The sequence below is a fragment of the Pogonomyrmex barbatus genome, unplaced genomic scaffold, assembly GCF_055798465.1.
Source record: "Pogonomyrmex barbatus isolate J1 unplaced genomic scaffold, ASM5579846v1 scaffold1, whole genome shotgun sequence".
In the NCBI taxonomy this organism is placed as follows: domain Eukaryota; kingdom Metazoa; phylum Arthropoda; class Insecta; order Hymenoptera; family Formicidae; genus Pogonomyrmex; species Pogonomyrmex barbatus.
In genome coordinates, this window is record NW_028297098.1 from 12,881,931 (window position 1) to 12,909,353 (window position 27,423).

The 27,423-nt window shown below is 38.7% G+C and overlaps 3 protein-coding genes and 1 long non-coding RNA gene across 8 annotated transcripts; 2 read left to right on the forward strand and 2 right to left on the reverse strand.

Annotated features, from left to right (window-relative positions):
- Positions 1-497: 497 nt before the first annotated feature.
- wkd (TBC1 domain family member whacked) lies at positions 498-3,887 on the forward strand. 2 transcript variants are annotated; one of them, XM_089083109.1, is made up of 5 exons: positions 498-656; positions 1,548-1,713; positions 2,059-2,626; positions 2,893-3,162; positions 3,282-3,887. In XM_089083109.1, the coding sequence occupies exons 2-5, from the start codon at positions 1,565-1,567 to the stop codon at positions 3,387-3,389; spliced, it is 1,095 nt and encodes a 364-aa protein (XP_088939235.1). In that variant the 5' UTR covers positions 498-656; positions 1,548-1,564; the 3' UTR covers positions 3,390-3,887. The 2 variants fall into 2 exon arrangements, with proteins under 2 accessions (XP_088939235.1, XP_088939240.1); XM_089083114.1 differs by lacking the exon at positions 498-656 and adding an exon at positions 716-1,250.
- Positions 3,237-16,615, reverse strand: LOC105422645 (uncharacterized). 3 transcript variants are annotated; one of them, XM_025217211.2, is made up of 4 exons: positions 16,481-16,615; positions 5,669-6,054; positions 4,933-5,223; positions 3,237-4,464 (listed from the first exon to the last, which is right to left on the reverse strand). In XM_025217211.2, exons 2-4 carry the CDS (start codon positions 6,023-6,025, stop codon positions 4,186-4,188), a joined length of 927 nt encoding a protein of 308 aa, XP_025072996.2. In that variant the 5' UTR covers positions 6,026-6,054; positions 16,481-16,615; the 3' UTR covers positions 3,237-4,185. The 3 variants fall into 3 exon arrangements, with proteins under 3 accessions (XP_025072996.2, XP_011630411.2, XP_088939332.1); XM_011632109.2 differs by lacking the exon at positions 16,481-16,615 and adding an exon at positions 6,475-9,758; XM_089083206.1 differs by lacking the exon at positions 16,481-16,615 and having other exon boundaries at positions 5,669-9,758.
- Positions 10,670-27,101, reverse strand: Ptp69D (Protein tyrosine phosphatase 69D). 2 transcript variants are annotated; one of them, XM_089082879.1, is made up of 11 exons: positions 26,961-27,101; positions 23,133-23,441; positions 22,388-22,975; positions 21,922-22,155; positions 21,581-21,840; positions 20,603-21,404; positions 20,247-20,493; positions 18,909-19,920; positions 18,207-18,494; positions 17,407-17,835; positions 10,670-17,159 (listed from the first exon to the last, which is right to left on the reverse strand). In XM_089082879.1, exons 1-11 carry the CDS (start codon positions 27,058-27,060, stop codon positions 17,079-17,081), a joined length of 4,350 nt encoding a protein of 1,449 aa, XP_088939005.1. In that variant the 5' UTR covers positions 27,061-27,101; the 3' UTR covers positions 10,670-17,078. The 2 variants fall into 2 exon arrangements, with proteins under 2 accessions (XP_088939005.1, XP_088939001.1); XM_089082875.1 differs by having other exon boundaries at positions 21,922-22,215.
- On the forward strand, positions 25,092-25,807 carry LOC148938159 (uncharacterized). The gene is made up of 2 exons (XR_016140886.1): positions 25,092-25,229; positions 25,304-25,807. It is a non-coding gene; the product is annotated as an uncharacterized LOC148938159 (long non-coding RNA).
- Positions 27,102-27,423: the final 322 nt, after the last annotated feature.

Sequence of the window (27,423 nt, forward strand, 5' to 3'; positions counted from 1 at the left end):
ATTTCGTTAAAAATAGTGGGAATAATAGATTTTTAAAATAAACTTTAATAAATATCATTTACTATAACTTTTTAATTTTTAATATAATATATATTTTTATTATTAATACACTAAAATCAAATATATTAACAATTTTAAAACTTAATACTTTTTTTCTGTATTGTGTTCTATATTATCCAACTTATCTCTGTTTGTGTTGTCTACATGAAAAAGTGTAAACATCGTATAAATATGTAAAAAATGTAGATGTAATCTTGAGATATACGTACAACGTTAAATACTATGCTTGATAATTTTTATTACACTCTCATATCGCTCAAGAAAATCTTGGACAAATAACCAAACTCCGATGGGAATGCGTTATCAGTTGTTATCTAGACAACCGAAATCAGCTCATGCTACAATGCTATCGACCGCAGAAAGCATTTCCAGGGAACCACGTCTCACACAATCGTCGGTATAGTCGATATCGCGTTTTAAAAACCAGCTGTCCAATTATCTAGTTTACGCGCTCTTCGTAACGCGGCGACGCGACGCGGCGGGGCCTGATGCGGGACGCGCATGCGCGTGCGTGCACGCGAGTATCGTGTATCGTATGTACACAGTGAGGATACAATCGTGATACCTCGAAATGTCAGAGTCAGCAAAGATTCACGGTAAGTGTCCGTGTCGTTTTAACCGTGAGGTGAGGCACGCCCACGATCGCGGCGCGTGTCTTCGTCTCAGCTGCGCTCGTAGCTTTATCCACGACGGTCGTCGTTTCGCTTCGATTACGTGTTCCTTTCCTCGAACTGTGTGAGAAGAAGGGGAGAGAGAGAGAGAGAGAGAGAGAGAGAGAGAGAGAGAAGAAATCCGTGTAGCGTTTTCGGCTTCCTTCCCATCCCCCTTCCCGTCCACTTCTCGTAATCAGCGCGACGCGAAGATATCCTGATTAATTGCCGCGGCGGTCAATTGCGAAACTGTACCTCGACACGCTTCCTGCATGTTTATGAGATAGGAAATAGGGCTCGCGGGAACCTCTCTCTGCGCGGACTCTTGATTACCATGAACTGTCAATTGCGAAGTAGGCGTAATATGCGTGCGCGCTTCGTCCGGGCTGCGGCTGTGGTACGCGGTTCCGATGAAGTAACGCGAGATACTTACATTCTCTTCGTTGGATGTTGATTTTGCGTGGTTTCCGACAAATGGGATGACATGAACGAATAACGGAACTATTGGGACGTGTTATTTGCGCTGTCTGTCGGAACATTGTACGTTCTACGCGAAATATTCGTGCTATTTTTGGAATGTGATAATATGAAAAATATTACTTATTGCATATGCGAATTCTGTTTTATTCTAACTCGACTTTTCAATTTGCGACTTCTTTCTTGTAATAATATTTCTTGTAATAATTATATATTTAAGAAAATGTAACTGTATATTTTTATTATTTTTTTAATTTCCTTTTATATGTTTGAGATTTAACATGTCAATTTTATATATTATTTATTTTCTATCTTTTGTGCATGTGTAGATTATATTATATTACAAAGAATTTTTTTCAGAGGAGTAGAAGGATGCTATGGCTGCCTCGACTGCATTGCGCAATGATGAGGAAGAACTGAATGGAGAAACCGAATCAGAGGCCAGTAGTATATATCAAGGTTCGGTGATCTCTACCGTACCTGACCGTCATGGATTCCTGGGTGGTTCACAATACAGTCCGGAAAGGTAATTTAAATGCAAAAATAGAATATAAATGGTACTCAAAATCTTTGACAAGATCTTAATCCTTTTATTTTTAAATTTACATAAATTTAAGAACAATTGCTTTTGCCAACTATGTAGCATTATTTTTAATGGATTTGAAATTCAAAGATAGAATTTAAACTTTTCTCTTTTAATAAATTGACAATCATATTAATGATTTTGATTAACTCTCTCCTTCAAAAAATTCTTATGAAAAATATATCCTCAATCAAGATTGAAAATTAGATCTTACTATCTAATTTAAAGTAATTTAGTCTTTTTAGAAAGGTAATAAGGCTATTTTAATAATATGACTATATGGGACAGGAAGCAGGCCATATCACCCGACGTGATACTGCGAAGGGAGAGAAAATGGATACAGATGCTGAACAACTGGAGTCTCTTTATGACCACGAATTATCGTAAGGTCCGCGAGAGATGTCGCAAAGGAATACCACCTTCCGTGAGACTACGCGCATGGCTAAATCTCTGCGGCGGTCAGCTCCTGATGAATGAGAATCCAAATCTGTATGAGGAATTGATCAAACGACCTGGCGATCCCAAGTACATAGAAGATATCAAAAAGGATCTCCATCGTCAGTTCCCGCATCATGAAATGTTCGTCGAGAACGCGCCTGGGCAACAGGAATTGTTTCAGGTTCTCAAAGCGTATTCCATTTTGAACAGCAAAGTTGGCTACTGCCAAGCTCAAGCGCCCATCGCCGCGTTCCTTCTGATGCATATGCCAGCAGTGCAGGCGTTTTGGTGCCTCGTCGCGATATGTGACAAATATCTCGTTGGTTACTATAGTCAGGGCATGGAAACGTTGCTACGCGACGGAGATATCTTATTTGCTCTTCTAAAAAGAGTTTCCCCTGTTGCGTATAAACATCTCGTTAGTATATATGAAGTTTTATGGAAATTTTTTGTGTAGTTATATTGTGTTTGTTTCAAAAAAGTTGTTTTTTTTAAATATATCGAAAATAATTTTAATCATACATAGATTTTCATAAACTAAGCTACATGCTTAATGCTGTATACGTATATGTTAATGAGTTTAAAAAAAAACAATATTGTTTTTAATCAATTCTTAATATCGTTATGGATTGATAACAAATTGTATAAAGTTTATAAAATTAATTGGATATTTCATTATTTTAGAAAAAACAAAAAATGGAACCAATCTTATACATGACAGAATGGTTTTTATGCGTTTATACGCGAACGTTGCCGTGGGAAAGTATCTTGCGCATATGGGATATGTTCCTTTGCGAAGGCGTGAAAGTAATCTTCAAAGTAGGCCTCGTACTACTGAAAGGTAGTCTAGGTCGTAGTTCTCTTACTAAACGTTGTCCGACGACCTACGAAACCCTCCAAGTCTTAAGAAACCCGCCCCAGCATATCATGGAAGAAGAAGCCTTAGTCTATCAGGTAAATATCTTTTTTTTTTTTTCTAATACAAACACTAAATTTTATTAACTATAACATATTTTATTTTTCATATATTTATCATTCTAAACATTCTAAAATTCTGTAACTTAATTTTGTAGATTCAGAGGTTGACTTTGAATGAAGAGGATTTCGAGTATGAGCATCAGAGGCAAATGTTGAAGAGAAAAGCAGCGGAGAAGGAAACTGCCAATCGAACTGATTCATGATTAAGTAGCTAGACGGAGATACAGGGCGAAATTATACGTTTAACGTATAGCGTCCTAACGTGTGCCTTCCTTTCCGTTCTTCTTGTATAGATTCTGCGATTTGTATGTTTAGTGATCTTTCGTATTACAAAGTCGAAAGATGTGATGAAAAGCGGATAGGTATGTACACTCGCAAAATAGAAAGTGGTTTTCATATACTTCGCGCACTCATACATACACACATCCACATTCCCCGAGCAGCCGGAGTGCATTATTTATCTCTATTTCCTTCATTACTATGCGTACTATAAACAAAAGCACAACACATTTATAGGTTCGCATAGTACTATTTATATTAATAGTATTTTCTCATCGACATATTTCCAGTTGATTTCCAGTTGACGATTCTCATGGTTAATAATTATATCGATATTTATGTACAAAAATTTATCGAATTTTTTAAATAAAAGTATATAGTATATGATAATGTTATGCTAAATAAATATTATCTTTCGTTAATATGTCGATCTTGTATTAATCCTTGGGCGAATGTAACATATCTAATACTGAATTATATATCTTTATATTTATGATATACATAAAAAATTAACTATATATAAACGTTCCTTTATATATAGTAACATTTATAATACATTTATTCCATGTAATTAATATGTACACTGTTTTTTTTGCAACACATTTTTTTTTCGTACACATAATTTTTCTCTTCTACGTTCGGTTCAAACGTTTCGCACAAACGTGAACGTTCGCAGGGTTTCATCCCCTAATGCAAGAATGCGATATCTTTGATTTTACATCACGTACTTTCAACTGTGCTGAAATTTCGCCAGCGGTTACGCCCGTCTATGGCATTCATCACAAGAGTCGTCAGACGCAAAAAGTCATCGTTGTCGGCAATTCTCGCGCGCTCTCGCTCATTGAAAAATTCAAACTGTGGCAGTTTCGGTAGAAACAATACGCCCATCATAAACAAAAGTGCCATGCTAATGAACGTGCCGATCGCCACGAATAACGGATTCATAAGCTGCTTTTGAGTGCTCGTCGCGGTCTCGGTGGCTGCGTATATCGGAACGATCTGTAAAATGATATAAATAACGTTAATAACGGAATCAGAATATAGAATACAAAATAGATCTTATAATAATGATGTGTAAATTGAATCTTTTCAGTATCAAAGATTTACACGCGCAACTTAGTAAAATTAAAGTGTAAACGCGTAATGCAGAGTAAGTCAAAGTATTATTTGATTTATATGAAACGTTTTATCTTCTTTTTTTTCTAAATTTTTCACTATGTGTCTTACAAGTGGCCACACACGTCATTTGTTTCATACATTGTACATAGGAAAATGAGCCCCGAGCAACGCCTCGCGTTCTCACAAGTTGATCTTGTTGCGCCAGATTTTTCGGTATATTTAAGGTGATTGGCGAATACCGATATAATAAAAAATCCTTGAATAAAATCTGGTTACACCGGCTCGTCGATAAAAATCCGCAGGCTCGCGCCTAACGGATGGCGCAACGGATCTGTGACTTTCGCTTACCGCGGCCTCTTGATGATCCCTCTGCAGTTCAGATGCAAAGCTCTTCAGCGGAAAGAAGTAGTAGTTGTACATCGGTTTAATCGGTAGCGGCAGGTGACCGGTCTGCGATGGCACATTGCCATTGCCGTTGCCGCCCGCGGCATTAAGAGCCTGCGTCAACGATGCCACGCTGATCGCTGACCCTTTTTCCAAGGCCTTTTTGTATAACGCGGCCAGCTCCGCTCGCGTGAACGCCAGCGGCTCCGGCTGCCTCACCTTCGGGTAACTGGTCGTTGCAGTGGGGTCGCGTACCTGGAAAATGTAATGGACAGTCTATTTGTCAACTGCCTGGATGTCTGACAATCAACCCGAGAGATAAATGGAGGAATTAGGAAAATTGATATCTCGAAGAGTTAAGATAAATAGGAAAATATAGGAAGGAACAGGAAAGATCATTCATCAAACTCGTAAAATTATTAAAGATTAATAATCAAATTGAACAAAGAGATTATATTTTATAATGATATTTTAAATTTAATTTTTTATTTTTATTTAATTATATTTTATGTAATAATATATTTGGAAGAATTAAAACAAAAGAAATGACAAAGACCCCCGTCAAACTTTCAGAGATTTCAAGTTTCAGAGAAATGATACACATAGATATCGCAAGATGATCTCTACGAATTTTTTTTTCTTTTCATCAATTTTAATTTTAATTTAATAATATAATAATATAGTAATATGAAATACATACCGCGTAATATTCCGCTATGTTGTTCGCGGCAGAATGAGCCATGTTCACATGCTCGACAGGCACAGCCGCAACGGGCTTCTGCGCGTCCTGATGAACATCGTTGGTGCTGATCTTGCGATATCTGTTATCCTGAATATAATCGTTTTGATAGCCCGTGTGATAATTCAGGTTCGCTGAGAACCGGTTATTCATCGTCAGGCTGTTAGACGGCACATTTAATTCCTGGAGTTCGATCATCGCCTTCTGAAGATATTCGCCGCTGGTCTCGGCGCCGCACGATCGTGCGTTGACAATGATCAATGACATGATTAACGCGGCGAGCCGCAATGACTTTGAGCTTGGCCTTGATAAATTCATATCGAATCGCTTTTATAGGCTCTTAACACCTATCGAGAAGAAGACTCGTCTAAATTGTTCGTCGATCAATACGGTTCTTTTTATCGTTTATTTTACCTCACTTTGTCACATAATTATTTCTTACACATATGTACTTGCATACAACCAAGCGTTTAAAATTATGTATTTACCAACCGTGTAAAATTATATATTTTTATGCACATAATATTTATAATGATAATAATAAATTATCGAAAATATTTGATTGAAAAGTTTTGAATATTTTTGTAATTATCTTTAAATTTTAACGGCAGATATTAGAATACGTGTGCATGTATTTATACACATACTCGAATATTCTTAAAATTATTAGAGATTTTATTGAAAGAGTGAGAGTTAAGATTTATTATCAATATTTTTCCCTTTTACCGTACCGAAATATTTCGAATTATAGAAAGAGAATTTCTTACGTAGCTAGAGAATCTTCTAATGATATCGAAAACACAGCCGAGACACATTTTCACTTCCGGGCGCGTCTCTCGATACTTAACAAATTACATACATACATTTTTTTCATAAAGTATAAAAAGAGATATCTGTCAGCATCACGTGTCATCTCTTCGAAGGAAAGGGATAGATAGAGATAATGCCGGAAATCGGAGATCGGTACGCACGAGTTACGTGACGTGACGAGCGATGAAAGTGTTACGTTAACGTGAAATGGACGCCGCTTTTAATTGAGATGAGGTAATATTCGAAGACACGCAGAGGAGGATCGAGTTTCTCCCGAGAGAGAGAGAAGGAGCACAGAGCCGGCACGTCTCGTCGACGGGAATCAATTTACAATTCATTTACACACGAGGGAGAGACCGTCCGACGCGCGGGCGTGCGTGCAGCCGCCCGCGGTAATCAAAAGGGTTAAATAAATCGACCCGTGTGTCGCATCGCAGCTCCTCGAAATCGCGCTCGCGGGCGATCGGTATCCGGGTGTCTCTCCCGGGCGGCCGGCGCCTCTCCTTTCCGCGTTCGGAAAACTCGCGTGTCCGATCAAGGTGGATCGTCGCGCTCGTTCGCCAAGGCACTACCGCGAACGCACTGAATTAACTTCCTTCACCGGTACACATTCCCCCCATATGCGTCTTTGAATTTCCTCGTGGATGGACACGTTCTCCGGGGTAGACGGAGTACAATTCGGTCGAGATGAATGAAATTAAAATCAACCGAACAGAACGTAATTGGAACTCGTACATAAATTGTAAAATCCAAGACCGAAGCTTTCAGGATTTTAATTAATCTCGAATGTACATTGCTCTATCTTGTATATTTGCTCTTAAATATTTATTATATACCCTTTATAAATGTTTTTTATTGAGGCAATATTTTAGCAATATTTTAAGTTTATTTCACAGGAAATTTTACGAAATTTTATCGAAAGATTTCTAATCTTTAAGTTAATTTTCGAGAAATAAATTGAAATTACTTTCATTGTTTTTTTAATTTTGATTATTCTACGGAAAATGGAATTTGCAATTAATTTTGAGATTAATTTTATATAATTTAGATTTTGATGAAAAGAATTGAAGTATATTAAAATTATTTTTTTCACACTTCGCACAATTTTTTTATTTTATTACAGAGAAGAAATCATTTAGGAAAAAAAATCTATTATTTTTTTATTATATATCTATATAAAACACATGTTAGTATATTACAGAAATAAAAATTTTAGTTTTTTAAATTAATTTAACAATTTGAAATTAATTTCAAATATTGAAAATTGAAATTTCATAAATTAAATTTATTTTAACTGATTCTAAACTACTCGCGTCTCTCAGGAGACATTTTTATTATATGGAACAAACTTCTAATCCTTTCATCCTAATATCATTTTGTCAACATTGAAGCTCAAGGGATTCCTAGAGAGTTACTGTGAACAGTTGAATCCCTTGGATCAAGTCTGTTGCGACAAGTATAAATACTTTGTAATGACAGTCCCTTTGGCCAAAATGACCCAGTTACGAGTATATATAGCATTATATTCCGGTGTCATGAAAACCAGTGTTTTATTCGGCTTGGCGTGTTTACGCCGGTGATATAACGGATGTACCCAAAACCCTTGGGACCTGAATCGCGTATGATCCGTGACGGTTCACATTCGACTCTCATCATCTGACACGAAATGTATAATCGCCAATGAATTTTTGATAAAATCTATATTTGTATACGTGAGACGCGCACGAGGTGATTCCTCAACTCAGGACAGTTATGGCCTTGACATGTGCCCCTAATTTCCTTCGCTGCGAGAGCAGCTCCGTACCGATTACCGTCTCACAAAGTACCGTCTTCCGGACGGTGCAAAAGCGAGCTAAACTGCAAAAGGAAGTTTAAAAGAGGCTCACCTGTCACGAGACGCTTATTTCAATCTTCCTTAAGTAAAGTAGGAAATGAACGTCTCTAACGGATGAAATACGGAGATTTACGTGACGAGTCAAAGGAAGAATGGAAAAAAATAGGATTATTCTAGACGTCAAATTTTTCTCCAAGCTTCATCCGGTGTATTTTAATCTGAAATTCAAATCTGAGATTTAATTTTATTTTTTTCATTCCAAATGAGTAATAAGAACGTTTAGAACTTTCGCTCCAAGAACGTTTTACACTTCGATGATGTAAATGACTCGCGCATTTTCAGTTCGTTGCAATAGAAATTACTTGCAGATGCGGTCGCCCTAGACGATAATGATTATGCCGCAGTGACATAAGGATGCGTTAATTAAGATTAAGAAGAAGGAAGTTTAGTTCCCGAGGCATCCTACCGTTTCGTTCCGCCGCGAGCAGACGGGGCGAATTTACTTTCGGAATTTCTCGAATGTATGTCGACAACCTGATTTGCCCTGCGAATCTTCATCGCACCGTGTCGAGCAAAATAATTCAGTTGCTCTTCGTTACATCGGATAAAAAGAAATCGTGATAAAATTCCATGTAGCTACCGTAACAGCGAATAGATCAAAAAGGACCGAAATCGGCGGTAACTTTCCATGAACATTCATTAGAATGTTCCTTCGGAAAGGTTTTATTAATTCTTAATGCATAAAGCATAAATAAATAATACGGCAATTTTTTGCATTACGAATTGCTTTTTTGCTATTTGCTATTAATAAATTGCTCTTTTGGAGCTTAGAATATCTTCTTGTTCCTGATTTTAAATGAAAACAATATTTAAGTTTTATAAATCATAACTTTAATCTTTTTTTTTATTTCGGGATGATAACCTCTCCCCCTTCCCTCTCTCTGAATATATTCATGTAACTTTCCATTCGATCTTCGTGCTGCAGCACGCGAAGCTGGAATGTTGATGAACATTGATTTGATCACTTTTTAATCGTTCCGTGTGAAATACTCCAATATTATCCTTTTGTGTGCTTTTAAAATACGATACGTGCAACATTAGAAATTTTTATTCGACAATGTTGTGCCGGGATTTTAATATTTATCGTAATATTTTTCATTTACCGTAAAAGGAAAGATAGAATCGCGCTGACGAAATAACAAAACGGAATTCACGGTTCGTCGATCGACCGATGCAAGCCGTTAAGTGACGGACACCCGTTGTTTATCCGTGATTATTATTATCGGGGAGGATCTTCCGTCTCCGTGAACTAGAAATCGTGATACACTCGACGAACACGATATATATTTCTTCTGCAAGCTATTACGTCGGAATTACCGTAAAAAAAAAGATAATTGAAAGCAATTTGCGTCTGTACAATCAAACATTCAATCATTGAAATTATGTATCGATTTTAATATCTAGATTTTTTATCATTTGTTATATTTTTTAATGGATTACTAAATTCATAAATTCAGTTCACGCATTAAAAAATATAATAAAAGCAATAAATTTAGTTCCTTCAGGGACTAATCTCTGGATTTATTTTTCTGGTATGTTCCACTTTTAGAAGTTTTATAAATATTAAAACAATGGCGTCGGTAATATAAACAATCTAATTCATTCCGTGTGTATTTGTATCGCGCGAGCATTATTAAAAACGTATACATTAAGATGTTTGTACAAATTTCAGCGTTAACTTAATAGTCGCAATTCGTGAGAATTTATCAAGTAATGTTCCTGGAAGTGTCGTGCAGATAACTGCAATTCACCTAAATGAAGTGCACTTGCACACGCAGTGCTTTATATTGCAGGCAATGAACCGTTGCTTAATTATTGGTAATGATGTGACGACCGTTAGGGTCATCTGTTGAGACTCTGCTGGTGGAATAAAGCATTACATTTCCTAAGTGGCACGTTTTCCAACAGTAAATTATTCACATATGTATACAGTCATCGAAACAGAAACGTGTTATTAAACAATAAAAACATAAACGCAGGAAAATAAAGACTTTCAATTTACGCGCGTTACTCAATAAACTACAAATTAATTTCCTCTGTATATGGGACTCTGTAAAAAAAGATAATTATACTTGAATTTTTATTACATTCAGATATAATTGTATAATTATCTTTTTGTATGTAATAGAAATATACATATGAAATATTTATCCTTATAATCTTTCTGAACTTCCTTCGAACGGCCACCGCGAAAAAAAACCTTGGATTACATGCATAAAGGAGAGAAGTATAAGAAAAAAAAAAAAAAAAAGCGAGGATACGGCTCATTATTCTGTCATGTATTTTCCTTTCACATCGAGTGTGTGCACTGTTACCGATATCGCTTTACAATTTTTCATACAAAAGAACGATTTGATGACGAGTGCGGCGCGCACTCTCGCGAGTTCTACTCTCCGAGATTGAATCCCGGTAGCAAAACCCTCGCGACTTCTCTCTCTTTCTCTATCTCGGTTTCTCTCCTCTCGATCTTGATCTCGCACGCACGTCAATTATTCCGATCGCCGTTCTTATCAGTACACTTAATATCTCAGATATAGATCTTTCAGCGTGATCCACCTCTGTCTATCCTCCTTCGTGTGAATATCATACAAAAGACTAAGATTTTTTATATATATATATATATATATATATATATATATGCAAATGTCTCTTATAATCATATCTTGTTATCATGTACGAACGTAATTGTTAATGTAATACGCGGCGGTACCTCTTGTGTGCTACCTTAATCGTTAAGTTAATTTACAAAATTCGAGCCTATCGATAGTCGACGAACAGCCGGAGACGGCGGTGTCGTCCTTCCGGCAAAGAATTGCCGTTCAATCGCGTTTGCAAATCATTACGTTACATAAAGAAAAAGTGAAAAATAGAGAAAACAAGTTCGATTGATCATATAATCATTTTTTACTCGATACAATGTAAATCTATAATAATTAAGGCGAAAAATGTATCGCAGTTCGATGCACGTCGCGGGGGTGAATTTAATATCGACGCGGCATATCCTTCGATATTATTTTGGAAAACTGAATATAATTTTTCTTGTTTTTTTTTTTTTTTTTTTTTTTAATCGCCTTTTTAACCGCCATCTCCTCTGATCCCCGATGGATCCTTTTAGACACATAACACACGTCACGCACATGTCCTTACAGGACACGCACCTCTGCCATTCGCGCAACACGTTCCAGCCGATGATGGTGCGTGTGCACTCCTTAATTTACACCCTTGAGTTATCACTTGTAAGGGAATATCTCGAATCTTGAGAGATTAAATGTAAAATTATTCAATTGAGTGTCCGATCTGTTTGCACGCTTTGCAATCTCTTTTCCAAGAAACGTTAAGACGGACATCAAATGGATGCGAGTTAATTTTAAAAGATGTTTCGAGAATAGCGTGACATGGGTCACGATAATTTTATTAAATCAATTTTAATTATAATTAAATAAATTTTTATATATATAATCTTTTTCAAATTATATTATCATAACTAGAAAAAAATAGATTATGCAAATAGAGTATGCAAATATTTAATTATAATTAAATAACAATTTATCTATTATGTTATTTAATTTCATCAGTAATTTTAGTGATTCGAGATGTTTCCGAGTTAGTCAGAATGTGATAACAATGAAAAGGTGAAAATGAGAATGATCACCCTATGCTATTCACTTCATAATTTTAAAATTTTTCTTAAAAATTGAAATCGGATATATCATACAAATAAATATATTATTTTTTATTTCGTCATATTTCCTTTCTAATTTTTAAACCTTTAAGGTGAAAGAAAATTTCAAATAATTAACTTGTTAAAGATACAATATTATGGTATTTCTGTTTCTCTAAAATTATGCAAAGTACAAATTAGACGTACGTATATCAATTATTACGTTAGAGGAAAGTATATATATATATATCCTTATTTTGGAAAAAAATTTTGGAGATAGAATTACAGCGAGATAGGAAAAAAAAAAAAAAAAAAACAGAAAACAGATGTGCGAATATCATAGAACAATCATCCAAAATCATTTACTCATCACCCTTTCCTCTCGCATCCGTAGGCCTCGCGTCGCTTTTAAACATTAACGCAATCTTGCACGCATGCGACACCAGTGGGAACATACTTCACAGTATCAAGTTTTAATTAATTAAACGCTTTGCAAATAATCGAGCGTATTATCCGCGTATATCGAACCTCAGTCGCAATGGCGAACGGCGAGCATCAACCCTTCCTGGTCACGGCGAGGTGGGTGATCCGGTGGACCCTGGGAGACGTTCCGTCCCGGAACGTCGGGAACGTCTCCTTCTCCGGACGAGCAGTTCCCGCTCCTCTCTTCCCCCCCCCTTCCCCCCTATGTTCTATCGTCCTTCGAACGTAGAATACTTTAAATGTAAAAATAGAGTTTACATTTGCGGCGACGAGAGTCGACGCGTGGAGTTTGTCGGATTCCGGCGAGGGATCACGCGTGATCAGAAAGAGTTTGGCGTCGTTTTACCCGATTTATCAAAAAGGAATTATTACCATGCTAAATTAATAGTAGCGATTAACCTTTGCCTTTCGAGTATGCGTATTCGGATTTTACTCCCGAGAGAGTGGTTTCTTTTCTCCTCGAGTGCGAGTGTTAGTTCGACGGGACATTAGTCCCCGTTATTACAGACAATAAAAGAATATTATTCTCGCTACGCTATATATTTGAGAAACTCGTCGTTTCGAAACTCGACATATTTCGTATTATCGTGTTATTTCGCTTGGAATTGCGCCGGGAATTAAGAAATAGGAAATTATTATTATTTACAAATTATTTTAAGAAATTTAAGAAAGAAGTTAAGAGAGAGGTTAAGAAATTTATATACAAATTGCTTGCGTATATTATTTAAAAAGTGAAATAAAATCTATACATCACAAGAATTCAAAAAGACTTATTTATCAAGATTATTTTAACTTCTATCAAAGATAAATCATTTAATTTCGTAAAGTGAAAAAAAGTAGGAAGACGATTAAAAAAAAAAATAACGCAAGAGATTTTTCTAATTTAGAGTCAACTTCGCAACTTCATGATCGAATTTCATTATTCTCTCTTGATTCGCTTTTTTTTTTTTTCTCATAGGATTATTTTGTGCATCATTCTCGGGTTGGAGATAAATCTCCTTTACACTTTGCGCAAAGAATCTCTTATCGTTTATCAGTATAAATTTAACTCTAGGCTTAACCAAGTAACTAACTCTCTCGCCAAGCTATAGTTAAGAAGTACGTCGGCTGGATTTCGCATCTCACCGAAAGATCTCTGGCGGAATGGTCTCTCTCTCTCTCTCTCTCTCTCTCTCGTTGATCTCCAGATCGAGATTGCAACGATCGCACGAGAACCCCCGCGGTCGGCGGGGACAGAGGAGAAACGAGTCTCGAAATGTCTCGAACCGACGCGGACGAGATTCTCGTGGATGGTAAAACGAGGTATGTCGTGCGCGAAAGAATTATCAAGTGCTATTCAACAGTGCTATTCCCGCTTCCCCGTGAGAGTCGCCTTCTCTCGCAGTCGCGTCTTCTTCGTTGATTAGGCGTTACGGAAATTAACGGGATCAACCCACCGGGGGAACAACTACGACTGGTCGCAGGTCGCGGACTTTTCGTCCGCGTGGCGTGCACTGTGACGCTTAATAGCAAAATGCGTGAATGCGATGAAATAAAATATACTAAGTGTGGAAGGTACGCGTGTCTGTAATAGCAGCCGGAACGACGATCGCCCGACTACTAATCGGCGGCGACGCTCTTTCATAAATTACCGATCGATCGGATCGACACTTTAACGCTATCTGCTGCTGTAAATAAGAGGAAGCCGTACTAAACGAGTCACGTGAATAAACGTGCAGTAAATTTATATATATATATATATATATATATATATATATATATATATATATATAAAGGAGATGATCTTTTTCAAAAACACTGACTTTTATTTACTAATAATAATTATGTATTATATCACATTATTATTGTTATAAAATATTATTATAAATTGTTATTGTTATAAAAATTCAGTAGAACATTTGTTGGCGTTCGATAAAAAAAAAAAAAGAGATTCTATCAAACTCTGTGGAAACGTGCAAAGAACATTTGCTTCACTTTTATTCACACGACTTTCTTCCGTTGCCGAAGAACCGAAGAAGTATAGAATAATATTACGACGAATAATAATAATTATACAAAGACGGAACAGAGAAACGCATGATCCTGCGGAAAACGCACATATAACAACGGGTACTATTGAGGGAGGGGGGGGGGGAGGGAGCACGAAACAAGTATTGTCACACCATTCATCGATAGAAATAGTAACAGCGATAGGCGATAGTGTAACAATGTATATATATATATATTTATAAATACAAGCGGCGAGTATCTTATCTTTTTTAGAGGCTCTCTATCAACTACAACATAACCGAAGCGAGTTATTCATGCGATAACGACTAAAAACTAATGTTGTCTATTTCGCGTAATAAAGGCGGAACACATCCGTCTGGCGCATTTAAAACGTTAAAACGAGCCCTCCAATGTGAATCACGCGATGTAAACATCGAAATCAGATCCTCTAAAAATTAACAGATCCTACCTAGTGTTAAAAAAGATACAAATTATTTTATAAAATATGATTTAAGATTTTTTTAGGTAAAAGAGATAAAAAAAAAAATTATTAAAAATATAGATATAAAAAAAGAAATCGTTGACACTTTAACTTTGATGCCAATTTCGTTCTTGAATCCTTGTAAAATTTGACAATTTGCGATTTAAAAATATCGCATCGATTGCTAAGATGTTTACGATTATGAAATGATGAGTTATTTCGTGACTCTCATCGGAGGGTCTCCGATCGAAATGGAATGAGACTGATTTCCTGCGTAGAAGGAAAGCAAAAGGAAATAATCGTCTGACGCGATGCGAATCGTAATTAACGTGATTGTCTCCTGCCTCCTGCAAAAGGTCGGCGTTATGGCTTGGCAGCGCACGTGCTGGAGCTTAAACTTGACTAGAACTTAACGAACGTGCGGAGGAATTAAACGCGTAATTCTATCCTTTTCTCTCTCTCTCTCTCTCTTTCTTAATCTCTAATTTAAAAAATTCTTTTTTCATTTCTCGTTCACATCGATCTCGCCAATTTTTTTCCGCCATCGTCTCTTCTCGCAGGGCTGGGTATTTCGGATGTCGGCTGATTAGCGAATGCGCAAGTATCATGTTCCGCATCTTGTATTCTCAATCGAATTTTCACGTTGGACCGCACACAGCTGTGATTTAATCGCAGCTACTCCTTCAAAATAAATTTTCCAAAAAAATATTTTTCAATTAATATCTTGCGTTATATATTGCCCAGCCCCGTTCGATATTTTTAAATCGAGAACATCACTGTCATGTCATCACGTGCGAAAAAAAACACATTGCGTGTGTACATCGCGTTATGTATTACAAGATTTCCCTCAAGTATATGATAAGTAATAAAAATAGAAAAGAGAACGACCGCTCTTCCATAGCCACCACATTACAATTCACAGCGAAATCTAAACGTGTAACCGAGGTACGTGCTTTAGTCTCACGTATATTTCGAACTGAATAAGACTATCAGTCTTTTTGTTCCTTTTAGAAGAGAAATTAGCGCACGCGCAAGAGATACGCGTAATACGTCGTGAGAGATATTAACGCGTATATAATGTTGAAAAACATATAAATATACGCAATGCGCGCGTAATCACTAATATTATCATTATGACAGATCATAAAAGAGCGATGTCTCGCGTCGTTGCAGGAAACGCTTCCTCCCGAGGCGTTGCCATAGACGAAGATAATTTATTTCATCTTCGTTTCAGTCGTTTCGAAACGGAAACGTTCTACAACAAACGCCAAGATAACATTAATGGGAACCTCGAAGAAATCTTCGTGATTGATTCACGGGTTGTGCGAGAAATCGTGGCGTCGAAATCCCTTCGTTACATTCAGCTTTAATTGCGATTCGCAAGAGCGAAGCGGTTCTGAGTCATAACCCGCGCCTCATATACTTGTCAGAAGAATGAATATATATATATCATACCTATACAAGGGTACACTCGTCCCTTCTTGCGTAAGTCCTTCGCTGTACAGTCATACGGAGGGCACCGACACGAGCATTCCTATACGCTCGACGTCGGATTTCGATATTAAAACTTTGTCGCACAGTGGATATATTACGTTCTGGCTTGATCATTAAATTACCGATAAAAATAAGCTTCTGCAACGGTTTCAGTGACAATGTCACGCACTGCACTTTGTGATTCTCTCACCAACGATGTCGGAAATCCACGTAATAATACCACGACGAGTCGATTTCTAGTTAATTTCCAGTCAATGCTGTTCTCCCACAGTTAGCTTATGATCAACACATGTAAAATCTGCGGATATATTATGTACAAGTAGTTTCTAAATCCGCGTTGTGCATCTCGATCCGATTATCTTGATGACGATGATGATAGTAATGATGACGATGACAGCAATGATATTTTATCGATGTTTATTCATCTTTGGTTGGGGCGATGTATGCTCGTTCGAACGTTCGTGGATCCTCGGACACTCATCACGAAACTTCTTCACGCACATGTCCGCCCAAACGATATTTAGAACAATTTAGTCTCGCTCGTGCTACTTTTCAAGCATTATGACACTGGTTCATCATCGGCTAAATTGTGAAGATCCGAGTAATTCACGATGGCACGATGAAGAAATTCATATTGCGCCTATAACATATGATAATAAACGTTACGCAAAATACAATTTATTTAATTGTAATTAATAATAATATTATCAATGAATAAATAGTGAAGCTTTGAAAAAAAAAAAAAAAAAAGAATAAACATATAAAACAAGACAATCAAAAATACATAAGTATAATTCAATTTAAAAAATTCTGAAATTGTTGTATCAAAATTTACAAAACACCATATTTTTACAATGTAATTTGGAAAGGATCATCGAGACACTTACAAAGGTGCTGATCATGCCGTGTCGCTGAGAACGCAGTTTCTTCGTCGTGGTGAAGATGTCCACGCGCTTTTCGGTGCGCAGCTGCTGAACCAGTATACTAAGCGCCACAAACATAGAACTCCGGTCCGACCCATAGCTGCAATGCACGACCAGCGAGCCGCTCGTCTCGGTGTCGTTCGTCAACGTCTGATCCACCAGCTCGATGAGACCGCGCGTCACCTCAGGTACTTCGCCCTCCACCGTGGGCCAGCCATGATACTGATACTGTTTCACGACTCCGCTCTCGTCAGTCTTCGTGTTCAAAATGCAAAATTCACGACGTGTATAGTACGGACAGCTCTCGCTGTGAATGTAACGGACCCTTATGTGATCGTAATCGGTCTCGTCGTCGGGCCAATAGCGTGGACATTTCCGTGGTCCTTCGTTCAACTGGAAAAGGTATTATTTATTTTATATATGATTATAATCAATGTAAAATCTATTTCTTTTCTTCGAGAAATATGCTTATTTTTTATTATTAAAATCGGGGACCCGATAAACTTCTTTCTCCCGATTGTACACGTAGAATTATTTTTATTGAAAAAATTATTATATTGGTAAAATTTGAATTACGTTACGAATGAAGAAAGAAACATATCGAAAGTTTTCGTTAATTCTTTAAAAATTTTTTGTATGAAATTGCGTACCATGTATATTATATTAACGCAATATTCATGCATTTATACGAATTTTTTTGCAAAAATTGAACAAATTTAGCAACACGAAAAGAATAAAAATAAAAATATGTAACATGTACTTACGTCAGATAACATAACTATCGTAGAGATGCATTGTTCTGAAATCATTCGCCAGAAATCCGTGATGGTGATCTCCAGTGGATCTTGCGTAATCACGAACGACTCGGAATTATCGTAGCCTTCGATAAATGACGCGTTTATGTACGTCGAGTGTTCCCTTCCCGGAACCGGGGTGAGTATTACACGATTTCTATCATACGGTATCACCAATTCACTTCTGTTTTTCGATCTATTTTCGTCTCCGCCACCAACGGAGAAGGACTTCCGATCTTCCAAGACGGAACTGATTTTCTATAAATAAAAAAAATTTAACGTCTTTTACGTTAACGTTACGTTATAGAAAAAAATGAATTTGTTTTTCAACAAAGTTGTTGGAAAAATTCAAGAATACAGAGCGACGTTACATGTTCACTGAATATATATATATATATTTATAGCGTATTGGATATTGGTTATTCGACATACGAGAATATAACGTTTTCGTAGGTAATTCGTTAATCTATCCAATACACAAATAGAACACGCTGTTCGGAAAAGAATTGATCTAAAAATAAAATCAAGATAAAATAATACAGGAAATAACTTTGATACAAACTGTACTTTTATCAGAATGTTGGTAAATATAATTTAATTTGCAGATCTCAAAAATAAAGGTAAATGTGAAAAAAATTTCTTATAACATCTAACTCTGCGCTTATAACTTACGTCGTACTCTTCCTCCATTCTGCATTTCTCTTTCCCATTGTCTCGTTGCCTGAGTTTGGCGACTGTAGTCTTGAGTTGCGATGCCGGGATCTCCGTGTCACCGTACTGCGCCATCTCCATGAGCGCGCGATAAATAAAGATGTATTGCTTAAGTGACTGCACGAGGAAGTTACGCTGATGTCGCAAGTCGCATACGGTATTGAAGATGGACACCTGACCTTCCTCAGCTAGTTGCTGCAATAGCGAGTCCAACGCCACGAGTGTGCCGGTGCGGCCCACACCGGCGCTACAGTGCACCAGGATAGGTCCCTTCTCGAGCGAATATGCCTCGTTGACGCGTTTAATGAAGCGTAGAATCGCGTGGGGATGCTCGGGCGCAACAAAGTCCTTCCATACGAGGAAGTGATACTGCACAATTGCACGGGAGTCGCGTTCGCCTAATCGCGTCATCTTCAATTCGCGCACCACATAATCTGAATAGGCGCGCTCCTTGACGTGCTCCACCGTGATGTCGCCGAAGTTCTTGGTCTCGCGCTTGTCAGGCCAATACTTGGCACACTTGGTCTTTGAGTACTCCTCGAGATTCGTCAGCATGAGTATCAGTTCAAGATGTTGCTCCCAAATCATGCGCCAGTAATCGCACACGGTGTTTTCCATCGGACCCTGGGCGCAGATAAACTTTTTGCGTTCTTTGTAGCCCAGCACGAAGTTGGCATTGATGTAATCGGAACCGCAGATACCATCTATCTGCGCTAGGCGTACTCTCGTCTGATCGTAACACTTGATGTCTGGATAACGATTTTTATAGAGGTTTTCCTGCGCTTCGGACGCACGCGTCGTTCTGTCCGTAAATCGGTCAGGTAACAACTCAAACTCGTGTTGGAAACCGTAATCTGAATCCCGATGGCGGTCCAAGTATGCCTGTAATAGCTCGTTCTTTGGTATGGGTGGCATATCCGGCGGACTTGCCGCCACGAGCTGATGCCTCCCTCTCAGGCTTCTACAAAGATGTCTATGAAAAAAAATCATCCATAAATTAAAACATTTTATTCTTTAAGAATTGATAATGAAATATTAATTATTATTTGTATAATTTTATATAAATTATTTATACATATGAATACATATAAATAATTTGTATGCATATTTATATGTAGCTAAAATTAGCTATTAAAATAGAAAGTATTTATTAAGCATTTAAGATACAAATAATATATTATAAGATAAAAAAATAGCGTTATAAGATACAAATAAAAATATGTTATTAGAATAATCCATGTAATAAAATATTTGTATAAAAAGTCATTTAAGAGAATGTTCGTTTTTCTTGATACTCACCTGAAACTATTGCGTAACGTTATAACTTCTTCCCTCTCTTGTGCTCGCTTCGTAAATCTATATAACACACACAGCGCAATAAAGAGAATCGTGAGAGTTAAAATTAGGGCGATAAAGAGCTGTATTATCATTTCTCTGATAGTAGTCGCCTCCGCGGCGGTTACGCTGAGAGGATCTACTCCGCCATAAAGAGGATTGAAGTAACTGCTATAAGCCGGTAAAAGCTCATCCTTCTGATTACCGAACACTGCAAAAAAATCGATCATCATTGCACTATCAAACTTAATGTCGTAACGATTTTATGATATGTCGCAAAGCACCTCGCATCCCGCGAATTTATCTACAACCGTACGTACCGATAACTTCGATGAAACCGGTATAATTTGACGTTTCATCGAGGAAACCGTCGTAAGGCGATAAGATGCCAAATTCGCTAGATCCGTCCACGGACGCCTTTTGCAAAGGTGCGTCTTCTCTCTTCCGTCTCTCCATTTTTTCCGTGGCATTAATAATCACAGGTACGGCCGTAGTTGTGTCAATGTTCGCGATGGTACTAATAGTGGTTGTCGTTGATGTGAATGAGCTAAGAGTCGTGCTGCTACCAGTGCCGTTCACAGTTGTCGTAGGCATCGATGTGGTTGTTGTCGTACTCGTAACGGTACTGCTCGTGTTGTTGGGGGTTGAAGTGGTCGTCGACAAAATTTCCGGAACAAAGTGCAATAACGGTGGTGCTGATTTGGGTCGTAAACCGACACACTTGTCGCACATCGTACCGCCGCTGGACGACTCGCCGTCGCCGAGAAAGATCTCGGTCAACAGTTGATCGCTATCAAACGTCTCGGCAACATACGCACCACCAGTAGGCGAATTGTGCACATAATGATAGGAGTACACCGCGATTTCCTCAGGTGGCGGCAGATCGCCGACTGTCTTATGCGGCGGCAGTTTCACCAAGTAGACACGATAGCAACAAATCGGGCCATTCCGTTCGGAAATGCGCGGTAGATAAAGCTTGAACAATTGCCTGCCCTGACTCTCGATCTTTCGCCAACTACGCATATTCATGTTATCGCGACTTGGAATCGCGACCGGCGTCGTGCAGTTTCCTATGGCGTCCTTACCAGGAGTACGAGACCTCGTCACTCCGTGCACCCGAACCTTTAATCAAATGGTTATTTTTAGCATTTAAAAAAAAAATAATTTGCTATTATAAATTAAAATAAAGTATAATTTCAAGTTATAAATTATTTCAATTCGAAAATAATTATTTTAATTAAAATTAAAAATTAGTAGAGATAATTTAAGAATTTACTTAATAATATTAGAGTGTATACCGTATAATTTGTATTGGGAGGTATCTTATTGTAATGTGTGCTGTTTCTGTTATAGACACTCCAACTGGGTGGTTCAAAGTTTTGAATGTCCAGACGTCCCATATCATTTTTGAATGTCGCTACGCCGCTCAGTTGTATATTGTAGCGTTGTATAATACCGTTCGGCTTCTCAGGAGGTTTCCACGTAATGGACATAAAACTGAAGCTGCTTATATTGTTGTAGCGACAAATAACGACGAGATTCTTCGGAGGACTGGCCACTGGAAGAGTAACGAATGCGTTTGAATGTTAATAGAACGTGAAATAAAACATTTTTTTTCTTGTCATTCGCGCTGACACACCTCCATCCAAAGTGGTGCCGTTCACTTCAACACTCCAATTGCCGCATTGTTTCGTGTATTCGCTACAGGCAGCTATCTTAAATTTGTACGTGGTCGCCGGATCAAGATCCACGAAGGCGTACACAGTGAATGGCTGGGCGGGATACACCGCTTCTCTTTTCTGATCAGCGTGAGTGGCCATCAGATTATAATAGTGCACGTGTTCTTTCAAATCCGGCGGCGGTACGGTCCAGCCTATCGTAATCGAATTTTCCGTCACACCATTCACGGAAACTTTCGGCACAAATACTGGATCTACAATATATTTTTTAGACTATATTAAAAAAAAAAAGGAAAAGGAAAAGGAATAAAAAGCAAATTAAATCGAAATTAAAGTTAAAGCTACATTACTGGAAATGGACGTAAGAAATACAAAGTAGACGTTTAAGGGAGAAACTTGCGTGAAACTCTGTTTCAGAAATTATACCTTTCTCAAGCGTAGTAATCCACCGCGGATCTAATTGCATGTACGACGCGCCTACCGCATTGGTAGCGCTAATGCCGATTTGATACGCGGTGCCGCTCTCGAATCCCTTGAGAACGTAACTCGAATTACCGCCGCCAATCTGCTCGGCATAGTACTGCCGTTGATCCGTACCCTTCTTCATGTGCTGGATGAAGTATTTCTTAATCGGTTCGTTACCGTCGTTGACAGTCCAGTTTAGAAATATACTGCCGGCCCCGACCGCCTTCATAAAATCTATGCTGACTTTCGGCACGTCGATGACGAATAGATGCGTCGAGGCGCTCACCACCCCATTGTAATCGTTCGCTTGACACACATACGTGCCGTTGTCCTTGCGCGCCAGACTCGTGAACTCTAGAATCAAGATGGCATAGGTCTCGTTTATTTGCGCGACGATGGTGAGATCCTTCAAGTGTTCGCTGCTCTCTGAATCGTTCCCTTTCAACCAAGTAAATTGGGACAATGGATAACCGTATATGTGGCACGTTAGGTTGGCCGCTTCCATCACTTTCGCCCTCACATCTCCGCCGGATACCACCTTGCCAGGTTCTGGAAGACAACGAGAGACATTTTAACATGAGAAAGTCATGCAAATCCTCAAACTGATTCTCGAGTAAAAAGAAAAAAAAAAAAGAATATGAATATCATCCGCGAAATTCGAAATGCACGTATCGGAAAGATAAAACATTAAAAGCTCCTCGTGTACCTATCACTCTGATATGAATGTTCCTCTCGAGGTATTCGCCGTCGGCGGTCTGCGCGGAACATTTATAGTCGCCCGTGTCGTTTCTGCTGGCCTTCTTTATGTCAAGTCGCCCGCCATACTCGAAGTCCTTGATGGTAGTGAGGTTCCTGTCGCCGATGCTCCACCAGACGTAACCGGGCATGTTGAGCTTGCATAACAGCGACGGTGTGCTGCCCGCCTCTATACCCTCGAAATCCTGCGACGATCGAATCTCCAATGACGCGGTCCGTTCGGCCTTCGGCTCTATCACCACTTCCGGTTTATCTATATCTATCAAAGTAAATAAATCCTCAGTATTAGCTCACAACGATGCGGGCAATAAATTTGAAATAAAAAATTCAAAATCTCTAATTAGCCAAGCCCATCGAGAATAGATTAAAGCATCTCCCTCTACTAGCAGAAAATCAAATTTGATACAAAATTTTCCAATCTTTCATTTTCACTTTCTTTTTTAAAGCTCAAATAAAATTAGATTTTTTTTTTTTTTAATGCAACTTTGAAGTAGCACTTTCGATATTTTTTGCCAAGAAAAATCGTTGAATATTTGAATATTAATGCTGATTAATCGCGGTATGTGGTGAGGATATAAGATTTTCTTTATAAAACACAGGTAAATTTGTTGCATACTGCTGCTCCATAAATCGTTAGTTTATTTCGAATGTTTAATTTAATAAATTAATGAATTTAACTCTAATTAATTATGGCTTCTATTGTTCTAACAATTAATTGTTGACGAGTGCTTGATTTATTGTTATTTTATACATTGAACTTTAAACAATCTCTTTAAAGAATCATAAAAGTTAATAATAAATATTTGATATTTGATATTTTTTGCCTATAAATGTATTAATAAAATCATTTTGATAATTTGATAATTAAATCGACCTATAGTATGTCGACTTATAGCGAAAAAAACTTTCGCTAAAAATTTTTAAATTCCTGTCGGTTTTCTCGCGGAACGCTTTATAGATTTATCTTCGACATTTAAATCTTCGCGAGATGAACCGGCGAGATGTCGAATTCGATTACGCAGCGCTAGCCCCTTTAATTCCTATACGCTATTCTTGTGCGATCAATGAAATCAAATTTAGCATTTAGTTCGCCAACGTTCGGCGACCGTTCATTTTCGATGAATAGAAAGACGGATGAGAAAAATCGTGCTCTTTTAATTGACAAATCCTCCATCGTTTCTATTCCATTCTATTCCGTCATACCTCTGCTCGCATGTGTCGGTTTTTGTCTCCATCCATAATCCATTTCCCTTATCTACTTTCTCTCGCGAGTCAAAGATTAATGATAAAAATACTTTTTATTTCTTTTTCAAATAAGAAGCGCTTCCAGGCTCAATCAATATTGTCTCAAGGAATATTTCAAGCAGCGCTCTCTTTCTCTCTCTCTCTCTCTCTCTCTCTCTCTCTCTCTCTCTCTCTCTCTCTCTCTCTCGCAGTCTCGCAATCTAGGATTCATAATGCAGCAAAATGGAGAAAAACCAGCACAAGTGGCGGATTCACTCCTCGTGCATCTCATTGAATTATTTCCACAATGTGTCATGTCCAATGCCAACGACCGCCCCCGCGTGCTTCACGCACGCACACACGCACGCACGCATGCGTACCTACGGCCCTCGCCGAACACGCACTCCTCACGTATCCGCAAACGCGCACTGTGGTTTTAGTACGTAATACATATACAAACATATAATACGTATACACGATCGATAGTAAACTGATAACCGCGATTGATAACCGTACGCGTATGCGATGCGTGCGATAACGAGGCGCATTTGACGAATAGGACACTCCTTGTTTAAAATCTAAATCGGACGGCGTGTTTTCTTTCCAAGCTTCAAATTATGTACATCGTCCCATGCGAACGTCCAATGCGTTTTCAGATCGAGATTCTGCCGAGAGGGGGAGAGGGGGGAGGTTGACCTAAAATTACCATGAAGATTAAATCTTCAGTACCCATTTGCATCTCTCTTATCGAGGGCTCTTAATAAACTGCTCGAAGGCGAAGTCGATGCTCGAGATCTTTTTAAGGAAAGATCATTCCTCTCACGTGAGTCGTTATTACGAATGAGTCCGATGTCTCTTACCAAACTCTATCTCTGTATAAATATTTCCCTAAACTAGATCAATGTCACCGTCTAATTCGAAAAATTCAAAACGTATCTACGCGACAGTTATTTTCATCCACGAGCAAAGTGGATAGAGCTGGCGCGTAAACGAGAATCTCTCTCTGTCTCTCTCTCTCTCGGCAATCATCCTGGCACGTTGTTGACGTCGAGAACGGTGGACAACAATGTTACATCAACTGGTGGACAATTATAATTTCGGTCGATTTAATTGCCAATGCTCTATGCAGCATCAGCGGCATGGACGGGCCGCGAAATCAGACGAAACGTTCGCGAGCAAAAACTGGAATCAACACCGGAATTGGATCTTTCGACGAAATGAGACAAGTTCCATCCGTTTAGTCACAGGCGAGTTATCTCGTTGAGTGGAACAATGGCACTAGTCACGCTTTCCACGTCTCAAGAAACGAATAGTCAAGCGAAGATATCGCAGCTTTGCTTTGTACGATTTTTTTTCAAGGAAGATTTAAAAAATGAATAAAAATCCTTTGAGTCTCTCGAATTCAGATATGTAGCCAATTTCGAAATTTAGAATTTTAAGTTCTTCTGAAGCTTTTAGGTCGTACCCGCCAAACATCAAAGCTTTGTAAATTTCTTCTGAGTATTTAAGCAAAAGTTAATTCTCTGAACGGTAATCTTTTCAATTTGCATTAATTCTTGTAGAAAGAAACTTGTGTAATGGAGCATAAACTAATAGTATATTTAAAACTTAAATTATGTTTAAGTAATGTTTATTTATTATTATTATTAATATACATAATTATCTTTATCCTTTTCACGTTTCTAAATTATTCGATATCTGCAATTCAGTCTTCCTACAAATTATTATTATTATTATATTTTATATTCATTTTATTATCATTACATTACTACAATTATTATTGTATTTTTTTCTGTTCTAGCGGTTGCTTTCAAAAATATTTACGATCAAAAGTTTCTGTCATCAATTAGGGAAAAAAATATCAATTACAGACATTTTTATAAAAAAATATTCCTTTGCCGCGTTTCGTAATAGAAACGCCACAGGCTCGGAAAATCTCCGAATCTCGCATTGCTGCCCGACGAATTGCAGCCGCGCGTCCAATCGATCGCACGGCGCGCGATTTTCCACGTGCTCTTTCGCGACTCTTTCTTTTATTAAAATAATTCTCTCTCTCTCTCTCTCTCTCCTTCTTTTCAACAATACGCGATACAATGTAGAAATTATTCAACAAGGGGGCTCGCCGCATGACCCCAGCGTCAATCGTCAATCGTTTCGTCATCGAAATTAAATCCCGAACGTTATCGTCTCGCGTTTACACTTCTTCTCCTGTGCAAAAAAAAAAAATCAATCTGAGAAGATGGCATCGATTCGCGCCGGGGGGAGCTCGCCGATGTTTCATCTATCGCGAATTCTTTGAAAACTGGAGAAATCGACGCGAGACGATATTCCTGATCCCCGAGCATTTTTCCAGCTCGTTTCCTCGCGCATTTTTATACGGAGAGCGTTAGAGAGGCGCAATCGAAACGGGTCTATGGATGCTCACGGAGGCGCGTCCCGGCGCGCCTCATCCCACATCTTCCCCTCTCACTCTTTTTCTCTCTCTCTCTCTCTCTTTCCCTCCCGGGCATTCCGTTCGAGGAGGAAGCAAGCGCAAGCTGCGGGATCGACTCACCGGTCTCGTCGACGCCGGCCGCGCCGAGCACGAGGAGGCACAAGAGCAGCGGCGCCAGCGACCGCGCGGTCGACGTAACACCGCCGCTCCGGGATAACATGGCGGTCGTGACAGCCGGTCAGTCGGATGGATAGATGGATGGACGGACGGACGGACGAACGAACAAATGAACGGACGAGCGTGTGCGGGTGTGCGCGTCGGCGAGTACTCCGCCGACGTTCGCCTTCCGTTCCCGGTGGTAACGGCCAACCCCCCCCCCAACCGCCGCTACTCCACCTAACACGCGCTTCTTGCGTCCGTGTCGTCCTCGTCCGCCTCGCGCGGCGTTGACCACCCCTCGGCTCCCCGGGTTCCTGGCGATGCCGCCCTCACAGGTCCTCCATCGCCCGGCGGACGCGTCTCGCCGCGGGTATCGTCTACGGGGATCGCTCCCCCTCCTACCCCGTGTATCTGCCGCACGCCC

Bases quoted from the DNA above. Each gene is read 5' to 3' on its own strand.
- wkd (XM_089083109.1), top strand. From the start codon at position 1,565: ATGGCTGCCTCGACTGCATTGCGCAATGATGAGGAAGAACTGAATGGA. The intron at 2,627-2,892 runs GTTAGTATATAT...TCATTATTTTAG, and splicing joins CTGTTGCGTATAAACATCTC to AAAAAACAAAAAATGGAACC. The intron at 3,163-3,281 runs GTAAATATCTTT...TTAATTTTGTAG, and splicing joins AAGAAGCCTTAGTCTATCAG to ATTCAGAGGTTGACTTTGAA.
- LOC105422645 (XM_025217211.2), bottom strand. From the start codon at position 6,025: ATGAATTTATCAAGGCCAAGCTCAAAGTCATTGCGGCTCGCCGCGTTA. The intron at 5,224-5,668 runs GTATGTATTTCA...TACATTTTCCAG, and splicing joins ACATAGCGGAATATTACGCG to GTACGCGACCCCACTGCAAC. The intron at 4,465-4,932 runs GTAAGCGAAAGT...ATCATTTTACAG, and splicing joins GGGATCATCAAGAGGCCGCG to ATCGTTCCGATATACGCAGC.
- Ptp69D (XM_089082875.1), bottom strand. From the start codon at position 27,060: ATGTTATCCCGGAGCGGCGGTGTTACGTCGACCGCGCGGTCGCTGGCG. The intron at 21,841-21,921 runs GTGTGTCAGCGC...TTACTCTTCCAG, and splicing joins CGGCACCACTTTGGATGGAG to TGGCCAGTCCTCCGAAGAAT. The intron at 19,921-20,246 runs GTGAGTATCAAG...TTTTTTTCATAG, and splicing joins ACGTTACGCAATAGTTTCAG to ACATCTTTGTAGAAGCCTGA.